At 45.8% G+C, this 17666-nt stretch overlaps 1 protein-coding gene across 2 annotated transcripts in view; it reads left to right on the top strand.

The window, feature by feature from the left end:
* Nucleotides 1-17666, top strand: part of LOC147615252 (Insulinase (Peptidase family M16) family protein) — a 45989-nt gene that overhangs the window by 14123 nt on the left and 14200 nt on the right. For both annotated transcript variants that reach the window (XM_086779320.1, XM_086779319.1), the window contains exons 4-15: nt 8144-8190; nt 8285-8397; nt 8467-8540; nt 8670-8765; nt 9050-9169; nt 9259-9492; nt 9576-9724; nt 10497-10653; nt 10730-10885; nt 11010-11380; nt 11717-11866; nt 12150-12332. In XM_086779320.1, coding sequence (XP_086635446.1) covers nt 8144-8190; nt 8285-8397; nt 8467-8540; nt 8670-8765; nt 9050-9169; nt 9259-9492; nt 9576-9724; nt 10497-10653; nt 10730-10885; nt 11010-11380; nt 11717-11866; nt 12150-12332 — 1850 coding nt within the window. The remainder of the gene's footprint in view (nt 1-8143; nt 8191-8284; nt 8398-8466; nt 8541-8669; nt 8766-9049; nt 9170-9258; nt 9493-9575; nt 9725-10496; nt 10654-10729; nt 10886-11009; nt 11381-11716; nt 11867-12149; nt 12333-17666) is intronic.

Genomic DNA, 17666 nt, shown 5'->3' with positions numbered 1-17666 from the left:
TCAGCCTGGGCCTTCCTGGCCCTCATGGGGGTGGTTCCACACCATTCCCATGCCCACACTAAGATCCGGGGTAGCCCCTATGGGCTGGCATCCGGTACCATACCAGATACACAGAATCACTGACATCATTCTAGAGGGAGACTCACAGCGCGGAGTGGCACTGTTTCATGTGCAAGACAGTGCACACGTGACCTTGGACTCATGTGCAGGACAATGCGCACCTGACCTCGGACGATTGAGATGGATCCCTGGCTGACTCGTCCCGGACTGGGCTCACATGGGACCAGTTCACCATCCCAGGTCCTGCACCTTCTGTACAGAAATGTCTACGTGGCATCCAAGTGCAGGATGCACGTGACACTTCGTTCTGTCACACGGTCCTAGCTCGGCACATGCTACATTGGTATCAGAGTAGAGCTTGGGACACGATTCAATCAAGCAACCTAGGGTGAGGGCATCCGTTGGATGGTGAAGCTGAGATCAGGAATAACCACAATGGCATCAAGCTTCGAAGACATCACTAAAGAAGAAGAACCATTCGAAGAAACGCTTCCGCAAAAAGAAGACGAAGACACCCAAAAGCTAAAGGAGTAGATAAGGCAACTCTAGATTAAACTCAAAAGAGTGCATATAGAAAAAAAAAAAGGCAGAATTACAGGCAACCTTGGCCCAACAGGAGACACCCAAAGAACAAAGTTCCTCAGTGGAACAATGGTGTCGATGGATGATTGAAAAAGAAGAGCGAGATTGTGAAGCAAGACTGGCCGAACAGCTGGTAGAGAAAGCCAAATGCAAGGCCCAAGAGGATTGCGGGTGGAGCTCAAAGTGAAGGCGAACCACGAGCGTCATGCCTGAGAATACTTGAGGGAGCAGTTTCAATAGACACTCCGGACTCTAGTAACTTCTTCCCACCCTTCTCAATCCTCCACAACCCCAGCCATAGCCTCGACAATAGTTATCCGTGCCTCATCGAACTTCACCAAGTACGACGGCAAGTGCGACCATTCGGTTGCGACTCAGTTTATTCACCAGTTTGTTGCCCACTTTCCTCTTTCAAAAATCACAGAAACCCAAGACAAAGTCCATCTGCTCCACATCTCATAGGTGATGCAGTCACTTGGTGGCAACATTGGTCCCGTTTGCATACAGATCCTTACACTGGCTTACCGGACTATGATTGGGACACCTTTGTGTCCGACTTGAAGACCAGGTTCCTACCTCCGCAGTACATGACAAATCTAGAAGATGAGTTCTACAAACTCACCTAGAACGTTTCCCCTGTGCTCCCTTACTCCAACAAGGTGATCACATAAGCACAATAGTTGGTGAAGTTCGAGGAGGTGAAGCTCAAGCAGTCCATTCGCGGGGATTGGATCCAAACATTCGGTTCCCCGTTCAAAATTTTGAACTTAGACATATGATAGGGCTTTGACTCTTGCACAAAATCATGAGACGATGCTCAATGGTGGCGAGCCCAAGACCGCTCTAGTCACCCCCAAACCTCAACAGCAGACGCAGACCAACTAGTAGAACCAGTCATCTAACCAGCAGTCAGGTAAGGGGGCTCCCAACAACAAGAAGGATCAAAAGAAGAAGGGCCAGAATAGCTCTGGGAAGGAGCGACAAGATGGACCTAAGAAGACCCCTGAAGAAAAGATCAAGGAGGGCCTTATTGGAGGATTCTTGCAGCTAGATGAGAAGGAACGGTACTTCAAAGAGAACTGTCGTTTTTTCTGCCACCACACGGGATATGCCAAGAAGGATTGTACTAAATTGCAAGCGGAAAAGAGCAAACAACCAGCCTCTACAGTGGCTACCGCCACAGCTGTACCACCCCCTCCACTCGCGTCCTCAACCACCAATGCTGTTCAGCTTTTGCCGGCCATGAATGCGGTACCCGTGCAATGGTATTCGATGATAAGCAGGAGGGCGGAGTTGAGGAGCGTCAAGGGGAAACAATTTGTTGTCCTCGTCGACATGGGCAGTTCAAAAGATGCCATCTCTCTGCAGTTGGCGACCAAGATGAAATGTGCCCTTGTGCCGTATTATTTGGACGTGGACGGGTTCACTCTCGGCCCACGTACTCATAACGTACTCATATTTCTCAGAAAGCTCAAGAGTTTGCCTCCACAGTGCATTCAAGGTATCCCACTTATTTTCCACCTTCAAGCCAGTAGAGCTGTTAGAAAGGGAGCTGAGTGAGCAATGATCTATGTCCGCCCACAGCAAATAGTGACATCCACCGCAACTCCATTAGAACCTCAGATGAATGGCCTTCTCCAACAGTTTCACGACATCATGTTGAGGGATGATCTTCCACCAAGACCCCCACCCTCTCGTCTTGAGGACCATCGTATCCATAGTTGCATTCCGTACCCGTACTCATCCAATGAGTACCTTCAGTACTTTCCGTACCACTCCATACGTACCGTACCTCGTATGGATAAGGTCTTCGTACCAAATATGAGGTTCAATGTACAACACTTATTTGGCCCATTTTTTAATTATTTTAGTCAATGGTCATTGCTCAATAGTTAATAGATTAGTTTTCTTTTGATTGTCTTTCATGCTATTTTTGTATGGATGCTAGATATTTCTTATTTTACATGCATGCATGCATACATACATAGTAAAAAACATTAACATACTTAAAGTACTTATCTTGATGCGTACTTTACGTACTCGTATCGTACACGTACCATACCGCACCGTACCTAAAGTACTCAACCACTATGATCGTATCGAATTGGTACTTGGAGTTGAGCCACCCAGTAAGTTCGTCTTTCCAAGGTGTTGGAAGCTGAGTTGGAGATGCATCTAGCACAGTTGCTGAGGTCTGGATTCATTAGGCCTTCTTTCTCTCCATTTGCTACACTAATTCTATTTGTGCAGAAGAAGGATAAGACCGCACGTCTCTGTGTGGATTACCGAGGCTTGAACAAGTTGACAATCAAGAATAAGTATCCAATGCCAAGGATAGAGTACATCCTTGAAAGGCCCAACGGTGCTCAGTACTTCACAAAGATCGACCTCAAAAGTGACTATCATCAAGTCAGGATTTTCGAGGTCGATATCCCAAAGACTTCCTTTCGAACAGAATGAGGACATTATGAGTTTGTGGTCTTTTGGTTTGACCAATGCACCGGCGACATTCAACAAGATGATGTCACAAGTCTTCGCTGTACTCATGGGTATATGTCTTTTTCATTTTTTTGGATGACATTCTTATTTTTTCTGCCATTGCAGAGCAGCACGTGAAAGATGTGTAGAAGGTCTTGCAGCTTTTGCGAGACAACAAACTCTACATTAATGCAAAGAAGAGCATATTTGGAGTTCAAGAAGTCCAGTATTTGGGCTATGTGATCGGTTCCAATGGCATTTGCCTTGATCCTGAAAAGATAAAGGCAATCCTCAATTGGGACGTTCCAAAGACAACCCAAGAGATACGTTCCTTCGTGGGCAACGGCTAGGAGATGGGAGCCCAGCCATCGACGTTGCTCAGTGCCCTAGGGTGGGGGTGTGTGCTGTTGCTGCGTGACTTTGACATGGTACTAGAGCTCGGCCTGTGTGGTCCTGGGCGGTCCTAACTTCTGTTTGATCAAGGTGCTCGAATTGAAGGAGGGTATTGGAGGTGGCAGTTCTCGTAGCTACTCTCGGGTTATCACATGACTAGAAGTTGTGGTGGATTATTCCATATGCAAGAGCATTGGAAGTCGAAGAGCCATATATAGGGTGTGGTGGTACCTTGTCATAGATATCTCCTCCGGTCTGGTTTTTGGGGGGAGCAATGGCTAGGTGAAACCGGCCTCTGATAGAAAACCAGAGTGCGGTAAGAGCAATCACCCGTCCACTTGTAGTCTAGATGAAAAACCAAACACAGATTGGGGCTAGAGTGCCCAAATCTGAAAACACAGCGACACCTGTTGGCCCCAAAGCTTGGCGCCCCTTGCGGTATTTCTTTATTCAATTAAAATAATATGTATGGCTGAGTACAACACAAAAACCAGCCAAGAGTTTACACCTGTAAGTCCAATCTGACTGCCCACAAATCCTTCTCAGCACAGAGGATCTATGCACACAGATCTGTGTCCTCAAGCAACACACTGTGCCTCCCTCTGATCAGCCAAGTTCACAAAGCAGGCCAGCCATGGGCATACATCTGGCATAACTCAAGAGCATGATACATCTTCTCAGCTCAACATACATATGCTGTTCAATCCCTGTCTTAATCCCTTGTCAATCTGCCATACTCCTCCTCTCACAAGGAGCCAGATAGTACATACCTGTAGCAGACATCAAGCAATAGAAAGAGAGATAGATGAACAGAGTCAAGGCTTACCAAGTTCAGCTCGTGAAACAACACTGGAGGAAGCAACAGCACCAATCTGTGCCTGCAGGCACTTGAATCCACAATCCTGCTTCACACGTGTGCTTGCACTTGCCTGTATCTTCCTCCTGATGCTCACTCCTATGCTGTCCTTGAAAATACAGATCTGAAAATCAGCACAGTACCCGTCTGTACCGCCTCGGGATACGTGCCAGGCGTTGTACTTGCATAAACAGTCTGCTGTCCACTTCTGTACCTGCCTGAATTTGAGAAAACAGGCCTGTCCAGCACCTGTCCAGCACCTGTTAACACTTCTGCAGCAACTGTACCTTCTGTACCTTGCTGCCCGTACACTGTACGGCAGCTGTACAAGGTGTACCTGCTGAAAAACACACTGCACAGCCTGTACAGGGCTTCTGCACAGCCAACCAGCAGCAGTCCTGAGCGCCGCCAGCAACAGAGGAGAAAGAGAGAGAGAGAGTGCCCAGTTCTGGCCGTACAGTGCTGTACGGCTGGTTCCACTCAGAAAAACAGCAGCCAAACTGGTCTTCAGCAGTCGCCTCCTCCTCCTTGAGCTTTTCCACGCTAGTTTCTCATGCGCATGAGGGGAGTTCTCCTTTTGCTACACGATTCCCCAAAAAGGGAAGAGAGAGAGAGAAGAGAGAGAAAACCCCTTCCCAATTTAATCCCTAGGGCCCCAACTTAATAAGTTCCTAGGGCCACTAAGGCCTAGGGGCAAACTTCAATAAACATTCAAACTTAATGTTTTAATGTTCCCCCTTCACACCTAGGGATGTCCACACATCTTAAACACTGTCCGGGCACCCCCCATGTGAATCATAAAATATTCTGACTCTGCAACCACCATGCCCACACTTGTCCTGCTCCATTTTCACAGGGCCATGACACTAGGAGCTGGGAGCCCTGCCACACCGACGTTGCTCAGTGCCCTAGGGTGGTGTGTGTGCTGCTGTTGCGCGATTTTGACATTCTTTGCTTTGCAAAAGGCAACTTTCGAAGCACCAGTTCTTAAACTCGCATCATGGGATGACCCTTTTGAGGTAATCACCGATGCCAAGAATCTTGCCATAGAAGCAGTTTTGCAATAAGAAGGCAGACCAGTGGCGTATTACAACAGAAAGTTGAATGATGTAAAAAAAATTTATTTCGTATATGACAAAAGAGTTGCTAGGGGTTATCATAGCCTTGAAGCAGTGGAAACCTTTTCTTTATGGAAGGGAATTTACTTGGTAGGGAGGAACAAGATACGGTGAAGGCGAGGTATGTGTGGTCAATCCCAATCCGTGGTGGTGGGATGGTTTATTCTCGGATATGTTGCATGACCCCATCAAGTAATCCACGATGCTAGAGTCACATGTGTGGGGGAAGCATGTCTTTGTGAGGTGGGCCAATGGGACATCACGTTGTAGATTAGCAGCTCATGCATATTTCCCATGTTCAAGAAACTTTTGCCATAGTGGTGATGTGCTCAATGTCCTGTGATGACCATGGTAGCCCTAACTCCATAGGATCTACTGCATAGGAGGAATGTGGTAGCCCCAACTCCATAGGATTGATCTCTGCAAGCATAACTATTTTGCATCAATGTCATATGTAGAATTATACATATGTGGTATTGAACATATGAACATGGGGCTTACTAGGGGCACTTTTTCCCTTTACACATTATAGAGGTTTTTTCCCCTGGACATTTGGTGTGTCTGGACACGTATATGTTTACATTTTGGATTTTTACTTAGGTAATTGTGCTTGTACACATCTTATTACTTCAGTGGTAATGTGTGGCAAAGTGACACCTATTAGGGACACTTGGCATATGGCATATGTGTTGGCAACATATGCTTCACCTTTGTAAAGGGGGTCTCTCCTATAAAAAGGACCAATTGTCATAATGCAAATATGCTTTCCATGACTCTTGTGTATTTCCTAATCCCCTCATTAACCTCTTTTAGTTGTGCTGATTCTTGTAGTGTTGGTCGCCATCATATCTTCTCACTATCAGTTGGCTTCTTCCCTCTGTGTGGACCAATAGTTAGGGGCCTCTCCCTAGTGAGGGTCTTCCTTGCCCTCCGAGCATCTATGAAAGGGGTTCAAGTGAGGTGTGTGACTTGTACATGGAGCACATGTGTGTCTTTGCTCGTTGGTGGCCATCATGATGGTATCTTGGGCCAGTTTTTACTTCTCGTACATGGAGCACATGTGAGTGCCTTTGCTTGTTGTCATCCAAGGTGGCCATCGTGATGATGTTTTGGGCTGGTTTTTGCTTCTTGGATTTCATTTCACCTCATTTGGAGGTGGCGTCGATCTCCTTTCTCAACCTAGGGTTCTCCACTGACATGGTCAATCTCCTTTCTCAGCCTAGGGTTCTCCACTTTTCGGTTGATCTCCTTCACGATTTCCTTCTTTGTTAGTTGAAGCTCTTGGTGGAGCTGTGACATGTGCATGGATATGCCACGGACATTCTCAGAGATTACCGAGAAGAGGGCAGCCAGAAAAAGACAGTAAGAACCAGAATTTTGGAGCACAAGGTGCAGAAGAGAACCAGTATGGACTTGGAGCAGGGACATCGAAGGCATAGGATGCTGTCGGCTGCTGAAAGGGAGCTGTCGGCTGAGATAAAACAGTCTGTCGGCTGATCCAGATGAGGCAGCCGCAGGGTGCATCAAAAATATGGAATAATGTCCAGTCAACTGGCCGACCAGTAGTCGGCCAGTTCTCCATAAAGTACAAGGGACTATAAATAGCACAAGAGGCGCATTGTGTTAGTTATTCATTCCTTTATGGGGTGGATCGTTAGGGTCCAAGTAGGGACTAGACTTTTGGGTGTTTATCACCTTTTCTTCAAGGCAGCCTAGGGCTGTGGACTGTGCCTTTTTGTACCATATTAATATACTGAATTTCCTGCATATCTCTCTCTCTCTCTACTCTCTCTTCATGTCTGCGTTTTGCATCAACATGTTTCCAGGAGTGTTTAGGGCTGAAAGAAGAGCCCCAGAGCTTCCGCATGTTACAAGCTGTGTGTTCTCATCCTTGAGTTGCTTCAGCTCAAGCTTCGTGTTCTCGCCCTTGAGTTTGCTTCTTGGATACCATTTCCCCTCATTTGGAGGTGGCGTCGATCTCCTTTCTCAACCTGGGGTTCTCCACTTGAATTTCCAACATGGTGGGTTCCACTTCTAGGTTGATCTCCTCCGTGATTTCCTTCTTTGTTACTTGAAGCTTTTGGCGGGGGTCTATGTTCTTGTCCTTGAGTTGCTTCAGCTCCATTGCCCGGACATGCAGGCTTCCTCCTCCGGTATGGTAATTGGAATTCTTCGTCCACGAAGGGCATTCTTGAGGTCGGTGATCTCCTTGTCACAGTAGGCCTTCATGCCCCCCAATTCTTTGTCATGGGCCTCTTGCAATCCATTTCTTTCCCTCCCGTGTTCTTGAAGGGATAGGATCACTTTGATGCTTTGTGAAGGCATCTCGGACTAAGGCCGCCATGCCTCTTGGTTTGTCCGTGCTTGCCATGCATGTATCCATGCACGTGATGTTTTCGTCATCTTTCCCAAGTGCTCGTTCCATTTTGTGGAATGCATCATCCAGCTGTTTTGAGGGGGTCGGGGGGTGGAGTGGACATGGTTTTTCTTATTTCTGATTTTCTGTGCAGGGGCCTGGGGGGAAAATGCATCTGGGGAAGTAGCACATATCAAGTGGTGCTGTTACATGACAACTTTTTGGCTGCATCACCAGATTGTTTTGTAGTTTTCACTCTTTAACATTTTTTGATGCTTGAGGCTGGCTGGACTTGTGCAGAGCATATGCTTTTCATGGGCAGTTCCAAGTTTCCAGATGAAAACGAGGTGAGTATTTTCCGACAAGGATCTTGTTGTGATTCGAAGCTCACATATGGGACAATCTGCAGTGTGATAGTTTGCATTGTTAACATGTCTGCAGTATGACAGTTTCCTTTCTAAACATGGAGGCTCCTCAAATGCATTCACTGATACCGAACACACATGCTATTTCTTTGATGTCAATCATAAGTTTTTGAAGCCTGCTCTTGACAGGTAACTACTATACATAAGTACTCTGGTTATTTCCTTGTAACGTTCATTAAGAATGCACTTTTGGTTTAGATTTTCGCAGTGTTTCATATCCCCTTTGATAAAAGCTGAAGCCATGGAGCGTGAAGTTCAGGCAGTGGATTCGGGTATGTCGTGTCTGTGAAGACGCTTTTGTGAAATGTTGGTCCATTTCATGTACATGTGCACACTTACGTGTGCGTGCGTGCGTATGTGTGTGTGGTGCATGTTTAACTCTGCTCTTAATTGATTTACAGAATTTGAAGGACATCTACAAAGTGATGATGCACGTTTATCCCAGCTTCAATGTAACACTGCTTCTGAGCATCATCCCTTCAACTGTTTTAGCTGGGGTATGCTCTCTTTGTAGTCTAACAACCTTTAATCTTCTGATCGATTGTTTTTGTTTTTGGTGGAAATTCATTTGCTAGTGTTTGAGCCTGTGACCTGCCTGCTATATAGCAGGCGTGGTTGTAAGCAAGAGCCCGCTGGCAAGTCCATGTTTGTTATTTTTTCCCCTGACTAATATCTGTTGACATTTTAATCTGTATGAGCCACACAATCTTTTTGCAAGATCCATGGATAGTTTGGTTGCTTGTGCTTAAACCACATAATGGTTGATTTCATGTGTTGAAAGGAAATCGAAAGAGCTTGAGTGAGCCTGTAGCCAGAGGGGTTGATGTGCGAGGCAAACTCCTGAAGATGTATGAAGATTTTTATCATGCCGGGCGCATGAAACTCACAGTCATTAGCGGAGGTGGGTGATAAGACCCCCATGTTCAGCTCCTTACATGATTGCTTTCTCAGGTTTGGAATGCCTTCTAAAACCTCCTTGTCATTGCACAGAATCCTTGGAGACACTCAAAGAGTGGGTTATTGAACTGTTTAGTGGACTGAGACCAGGGATAGACAAGTCATTACGATTTCCATGGGAAGGACGTGTTTGGGAGCAGGGGAAATTGTACCGCATCCAGTCAGTAAAAGATCAGCATTTTATCTCATTTATATGGCCGTTTCCATGTCTTCAAGAAGCCTATTTGAAGAAGCCTTATGATTATATTTCCCACCTTGTTGGTCATGGTAAGAGTGCGGGTTAGCATAATATATATGCTTTTTTAACTGTAATAGTAGTGTAATTACCATGGTTTTTCCCTGTGTAACAGAGGGTACAGGTAGCTTGCTTTCTTTGCTCAAGATTAATGGATGGGCCACAGACTTGTCCGCTGGAATAGGTGATGGTGGGTTTGAGCGCAGCTCAACAGGTTACATGTTCAATGTCACCATTTACCTTACGGATTCTGGTCTAGAAAAGGTTGATGTGCTTTTCTATGTCATGCAAAAGGTTTTTTTACGTTACGGATTCTGGTCTAGAAAAGGTTCTTGGTGTGCTTCTGTCATACAAAACGTTTTTTTAGTGCGAAATAGAGGATGAGAGAATAAATGATCAGAACATATTAAAGTAGCCAGTTGTAAGTGGTAAGCATCGTAGGATTCTATCTTCCATACACACCTGGCATTTGACCTGTTCATGTATTTGTGTAGTGCCAAATATCAGTACTTGGCAACTCCAAGTTTTTCCCACCTTTTCCACATGCCGTCTCACAGAACCATGCAAGAAGAAGATTTAAAAGTCTACAAAGAAGAACTACAGTCTATAGTCTGTTGATTCTACTCTCTTCTCTTCCATGAGCACCCTCAAAGATGCCAGATGGTCAATGGTGCTGTGTGCATCTGGAAATCTTGCTTGTCCCAATGCTTGCTTGTTTGTTTTCGTCTGCCCATCTGCTAAGTTTGCACTCCTCCTGAGGAGGGAGCTAACATTGGTGATTGGCTAGTTACCTCCTTTGTGGAGAGGTTCTATCCAGTAAACAGTCCTTGAGTTGGCATCCCTTGCTGCATTGCCAGATGTATATATCTCAGATGCAGTCCGTTTGAGCATCCGAGCCCTAAATCCTTTTGAGCTAGCTGCTTTACGATTTGAGAGTTTTTGAAGACCCTTCCTGATGTCCTTTATGGTGGAGAGAGAGAGAGAGAGAGAGAGAGAGAGAGAGAGATTTTTGCAAGCTCATGCTCTCTATCTGCAGGTTGAAGAGGTAGTGGGCTTGCTATATCAGTATGTAAAAATGCTCCGCGACGTAGGCCCTCAAGAGTGGGTTCACAAAGAACTTCAGGCTATGACAAATATGGAGTTTAAGTTTGTTGAGGAGGATCGTCCAGATGACTATGTAGTGAACCTTGCAAGTATGTCTTTGCCTTGGTGCATGTTTCAGTCTTGAAGCTAGATAAGGACACAGGAGCTGACTCTGTTGCATTGCAGCAAACATGCTTGTATATCCGGAAAAGCACATTATTTATGGTGACTTTGCTCTTGAGGTCTGGGATCCTGAACTGGTTCAGAGCTTGTTGGATCTCATTGTTCCTGATAACATGCGCCTGGACATTGTGACCAAGTCCTTTGATGTAAATGGTGCTGGTATGCCCTTCTTTCTTTCTTAGTTTTGCCTGAGAAAAATGATGTCCTGCAACCTATCATGTAACAACACTCTCCTCATGTGACAACACTCTCGTATGTTACAGAGCTGGTTGTTCACTTGCAGATGTACAGTATGAACCATGGTTCAATTTCCCATACACAGTGGAGTCCATTTCTTCTGATTTGATGGGCCTTTGGGTAAACCCTGTGAGCATAAACCCTATGTTGCACATGCCTGTGGTCAATGAGTTCATACCAACAGACTTTTCCATTCGAGAATTAGAGAGTGTGGAGACGGAGGCTCCTCCACGACTAGTAGTTGACGAGCCCTCGCTGAAGCTCTGGTACAAGCTGGATAAGAAGTTCAAGATGCCCCGTGCCAACACTTACTTTTTGATATCCTGCCAGGGAGCCTATGACTCGGTCAAGGCCTCTGTTCTGACAGAGCTTTACGTGAAGCTTATCAAAGACGCCCTCAATGAGACACTCTACTTGGTAAGAGATGGTCAATTTTTTTTTTGAAATGCCAACATGACCTCAAAGTTAGTTTACCTGCTTTTTTAAAAGTACTTTTAATTTTCCTAGTTATTTATTTGTTAAATAACTTTGCATGCTTTTTTTTTTTTGGCTGTTTTCTGTCTTTTCACAAGCTTAACTCCCGAATGTTAGCCCAGTCTTTTAAGCTTATGAAATATGCATCTTACTTCAAAATTACTTGGGGAGAAAAGCCAATACATTTAAATTACCTGGAAAGCAAAATAATTTTAAAAAGCTCGTAAAAACCCTTTTGAAATCTATGTGACAAGTGCCTTGGTGGCTCACGTTGTGCAGGCCAATGTTGCAAGGCTGGAGTCTTCCATATCAGTTGCAGTTGACAAACTTGAAGTCAAAATGCATGGTTTCAATGAGAAGCTACCATGTCTGGCCTCCAAGATTACACATCTCTTGAAAACTTTTGTTCCCTGTGCAAAGCGCTTTGAGGTATTTAAGAAGTTTTTGTACCATCCGTTGCTTTGTTTGGGTTATTTTGATGAATTTTCTATTGGGGAAAGGGCCCTGGGAGGCACTGAAAACAAAAACACCCCCCCCCCCCCAAAAAAAAAGGAAAAAGAAAAAAGAGAAAAGGGTGACTGGGGACCATGAGCTTTTCTTGGCATAGTTTTGAACCATGGGGCTTGAAGTTTTGGGTCACAGCGAGCAGCATGTAATTTTAGGATGCTAGTAACAATTTTCTTGCTTGTTGTGCTTACTCACTTTCTTCCAGGTCATCAAAGAGGACTTGATAAGAGTCTACACAAATACCAACATGAAACCCTCTAAGCATTCTACCTATTTGCGTATACAAATCTTGAAAGAGCGGTTCTTTCACGTGGAGGATAAGAAGGATCTTCTGCTTACTTTGTCTCTTGAGGACCTTACTTCTTTCATCCCTTGCTTACTTAGCCAGGTAAATGTGACAAAAATATATGCTCTTGGTAGGGTAGCTTTGGCAGCATCTTTTTTTACAAGTCAAATCGATTGCTATATTTTTTGCATGACATGACGTGAATACACACACACATGCATGTATAGTTACATATTTATATGTATGTATATTTACACACTTACATATAAATAAATAAATAAATTTTTGCCAAGTCCGTGAGAAAAAACAAGTGCTACAGCAACTGGTTGTTCGCAAAGCTCTGCGCCTCCCCCTGTCCCTGCACGCCTGCGCCCTCCGCCCCTCCTCTTCGCATTCCCCCCCCCCTTTTCCCTGCACAGCTGCGCTTTTCTCTCCCCTGCCGCCTGTCCGCCCCCCTTCTGCGCCTGTCAGCCCCCCTTCTGCACCCCAGTCTGCCCCCTTTGCGCCCTCTGTCTGCCCCCCTCCTTCGCCATCTGTCCGCCTCCCTTTCTGCGCGCCCCCCCCATCCCCTTTTTCCGTACCCTCTTTTTCTCCCATTCCCTGCAGGTTTGTTTCAGGTCTTTGGGGTGTTTTATTCGGCAAGTCTCGGCTTTTTCTGGTCTTTCTCTCAGGAGAACTCAATGGCAGCCGCGCGTCATCCCTGACCGAGGCCGCCGTTGCTTGCTTATCTTTTTCCGATGCAGACCTTCAGATCCTCACCACAATTGTTGCAACACTAGAGGTCTCCACCCTAGTTTGCAAGATTGTTGGTAGCCGCCCCGCGCGTGACCAACTCAGGAATCTTCTTCAAGCTAAGCCTCCTAGGTGCTTCGGCAAAGATCGCAGACATTCATCCTTTGGGGCGTGGTTGCTACTAGCTTGAGTTCGACTCGCTAGCGACGTTTGATCTTGTCATGCAGCTGAGCCTTGCTGCATTGCGGACGGCACAGGCCTTCTTTACCTTGAGATCTACCGCCGGATCGAGCAGATATGGGCAAGACTGGACTTTTCCTTAGGCTCTGCAGCGTGCACTTTGGATGATGGCCTTGGGGAGATCAGTATTTTCTTACAGGAGGCAGCCCATAGTAGATTGGAGGGATATCGGGAGCAGGAGAGGAGTCTTAGGAGGGGCCTAGCCTCTTTCAGCGTCTTCGGGGGAGTTTCCCATACAATCGTGGATTGAGAGTCAGATTGCTGCCGCCCGCACGGAGATTCGGTTCGGGAGCAGGAGAGGAGTCGTAGGAGGGGCCTAGCCTCTTTACAGTGTCTTCAGGGGAGTTTCCCAGACAACCGTGGATTGAGAGTCAGATTGCTGCCGCCCGCACGGAGAGGAGGGTGGTGTATATATACTATGCCAGGGCTTCATTCTGGATTCAAGCTGGTGACAAAGTTATTGGAGACTTCTTTGAGATAGCTAGTCTCCACAGGAGGAGGAGACGGTATTCGCAGGCTACGTGGCCAGGATGGAGCTATTGTTTCTTATCCCCTGCATGTGAGAGCCATCGCCACGGATTTCTTCCGATCTCTTCTCATTGGTGTCCCATTATCCCCCCAGGTGATGGATGCGCGCGAGAGTCTGGAGGCACACTAGAGAGGTGGTTCCCCTGTCCCTTCGGTCTTTCTTATTGACCCCTTTCACTTTAGAGGAGTTGGCGGATGCGGTGACGGCATTACCCAGGGGAAAATGCCTGGGGACGGATGGGCTTCCTGTTTCTTTCTTTCTTCGCCATTGGGACCTCATGGAAGGTGGCCTTCACTCTGCCTTAAATGAGATTATGCTCATAGGTGCATGCCAAAGAGGCTCACAGAGGGCTTGATACATTTGATTCCCCAAGAGGGTGGTGATAGATTGGAGATCCAGCAGTGGAGACTGTCACCAGGAGGTGAAACTTTTTGCAGTTGTTTTCTTTATTTACATTTCTTTATAAATATATATTTTTCTTTTCTTTCTCTTTGTTTGCTGTTGTTTTCCCCCGGGATCCCTTGGAAGGGCTTGGGCCATTGCAATGTCAGAATGGGTCAGCCAGTGGGACTTTGGACCAGTGGTTGGCTAAGCCTGAGAACTGCACTGAAAGATGAATGACAGTGTCCGGGACATGGGCACTGAAAGATGAATGACAGTGTCCAGGACATGGCCACTGAATGAGGGCATAGGCCGAGTAAGTGGCCGCCACCGAAATGTGAATGTATCTTGAATTCTAAGCAAATTCTGAAGTGACCATAGTGGTCAAAGATGGTCAAGAGACCAGAAGGAATGCAGATGACATCATCCCTAAAATCTAGGGAACTGCTATTTTGGGCAGTGTCGGAATTGAAAAGTGTTCGTGTCAGTTTGTGTAGAATGTCAAGGGGACCAAAAGCTGGCAAAGGACTGTTGTGAGAATGTGAACCAGTCAGGAGATTTTTAGCTTGGAAGATTGCATGTGGAAAAGGCTTAAAAATGTGCCAAGTGTCAAATTTTTGTGTATTTTCCACACTAGGAAGAGGGAAGCGTGGGATTTTGGGCTAAATGAGGCTCATTTGCAGCCATTATGGTGGATTGTTGCAGGTAAAGAGCTATTGTGGTGCACTCCCTTGCCCTGCAACTCATGTATTGAGGGTTGAGCTTGCTCCCCACAGCCTCTCTCTCTCTCTCTCTCTCTCTCTCTCTTGCAGACTACTCATCAGATAAAATCAGGTACAGTTGTGTGAATTTCATGCCTATATGCAGAGGCTAGTTGCCTCCTTGAACAGGAACCGGTGTAGTTAGTTCCTACACCAAAGCAGGGACGGAAGAGGGTAATAACCCTTTCAATACAACGCTGTTTCAGCACTGTTTAGGTGCTGTTTTTGGGCTGTTATGTTGCCCGGTTGATGCCAGAATGCAGTAGGACTTTGCTAAAGTCTTCCAGGACAGTACAAGGGTTAATTTGGGCTGAAAACAGAGCTGAAAACAGGTCTGTGCAGAAAATTACAGCAAGCTGAATTGTGATGTTTTGGACTCCATTGGGTAGTCTGATGCCTATGGAAGTGAGCTTGTCAGTTGGGACTCATTCTGAGATGTTATGGAACAGTTTTAGTGCAGTTATGCTGGCAAATTTCTCCCAGAATTTGTAAAACTCAACTGGTGCAAGTAGAGTGCTCTGTTGCACTCGAGCTTTGTATTTTTTCCAACTTTTTAACAATAAAGAAATACCGCAAGGGGCGCCGGACTTCGGGGCCAATGTGTTGTTGAGCGAGAGAGCGAGGATTCTGTGATTGTGTGTCTGAGTAAGTCCAGGTTATTTGTGAATGAATTACCGCTTTATGTGTCCATAGACCGGTTTTATGGTTCCGTTGCCGGGACAGGGTCCTCTTTTCTGCAAGAGCCCGGACATGGATTGGATTGGGTGAACAGGAGACACACATAGTGAGGTACAAGTGATTACAGGTGAGAAAGAGTACGGTCTCTTTCTTTGGATATAGGTTCCCTTAAACTTTCAGTTGACAGTATGACAGACAAAGGGAAAGGCAAGCTCCCTGCCGAAGAGAGTTCCTCTTCTACTCGCAGACAGCGTATAGAGGTGATGGGTGCCGAGGTGTCAGCCTCTGCTCGGACGGAGCCAGTAGTACAGCCAGCCTTGTTAGAGGAAGAACAGGAACAGGAGGATTTGTTTCAGGCACAGCTTCTTAGCATGCTTGGAACTTTTCAGCAGCTAGTTAAGAATCCCAGAATGAAGAAATTTTTGCAGTCACGTACAGGGGATTCCCAGGCTGAAGCATCCCAGCATGCAGTAGAGAGGGCACAAGAACAGTTGCAAATGAGGGTAGAGCATGTTGAGCAGGCACCTGTGATACTAGCTGATCCAGTGCAACATGTTACCCAGGCACAGGTACAGGCTGAAATTGCCAGAAACCTGGAAGATATATAATGCATTTCATGTGAGCCTGTTGAGGTCTTTTATTGGCAATGTGCCAGAAGATATGGTGCCAAAGGAACAGCCTGAAGTGGAGGAATTGGATGAAATTCTGGTTCCTGAGCAGATTCTGGCCCATAAAGACAGAAAAGTGAAAGGACAAGTTGCAAGAAGATACTTGGTGAAATTCAGAAATTATTCACCAATGGATGCTAAATGGATGGATGAGGTTGAACTGGCTGATTCATCTCAGTTGATGCAACTTTACAAGGAAGCCTTCCTGTTAGAACCTGCAGTGATTTAATATGCTTTTTGAAGCTGAATTATGAATGACCTGTACATTTGTATTATATGTTTGGCAATGTACAGTTTTCACATTTGTTGTCAATGACCTAATCAATGGATGAACTTTCAGTGCTTTGAAGTTGTATCTGTTACGCTTCAAATCAATGATTTACATGTTGTGACACTAATAGTATAAAATATATGCTATCGCCCTGTGTTGCATTCGGAAACATGTATTTGAAAGGCTTGAACCTGCGATGGCACAAATGGTAGTGGGGAATCCCTATCATCGTCCCGTGTCATCTGTTGGCAGGAGATACATGCGATGACACTAATCACCTGCGGAATCTTGTGATCGTCCTGTGTCATCCGTTTGCATGTGGACTTGCAATCGAGGTCGCTTGCTTCTTTCAAGAGGGGGGTATGTCACCAGGAGGTGAAAATTTTTGCAGTTGTTTTCTTTATTTACATATCTTTATAAATATATATTTTTCTTCTCTTTCTCTTTGGTTGCTGTTGTTTTCCCCCGGGATCTCTTGGAAGGGCTTGGGCCATTGCAATGTCAGAATGGGTCAGCCAGTGGGACTTTGGACCAGTGGTTGGCTAAGCCAGAGAACTGCACTGAAAGATGAATGACAGTGTCCAGGACATGGGCACTGAAAGATGAATGACAGTGTCCAGGACATGGCCACTAAATGAGGACATCGGCCGAGTAAGTGGCCGCCACCGAAATGTGAATGTATCTTGAATTCTAAGCAAATTCTGAAGTGACCATAGTGGTCAAAGATGGTCAGGAGACCAGAAGGAATGCAGATGACATCATCCCTAAAATCTAGGGAACTGCTATTTTGGGCAGTGTCGGAATTGAAAAGTGTTCGTGTCAGTTTGTGTAGAATGTCAAGGGGACCAAAAGCTGGCAAAGGACTGTTGTGAGAATGTGAACCAGTCAGGAGATTTTTAGCTTGGAAGATTGCATGTGGAAAAGGCTTAAAAATGTGCCAAGTGTCAAATTTTTGTGTATTTTCCACACTAGGAAGAGGGAAGCGTGGGATTTTGGGCTAAATGAGGCTCATTTGCAGCCATTATGGTGGATTGTTGCAGGTAAAGAGCTATTGTGGTGCACTCCCTTGCCCTGCAACTCATGTATTGAGGGTTGAGCTTGCTCCCCACAGCCTCTCTCTCTCTCTCTCTCTCTCTTGCAGACTACTCATCAGATAAAATCAGGTACAGTTGTGTG

Source organism: Cibotium barometz, chromosome 40 (genome assembly GCF_041138505.1).
Source record: "Cibotium barometz isolate CiBa-2024 chromosome 40, ASM4113850v1, whole genome shotgun sequence".
Taxonomy (NCBI): Eukaryota; Viridiplantae; Streptophyta; class Polypodiopsida; order Cyatheales; family Cibotiaceae; genus Cibotium; species Cibotium barometz.
Note: the sequence above shows the minus strand (reverse complement) of the source record. Positions and strands in the feature narration are given on the sequence as shown.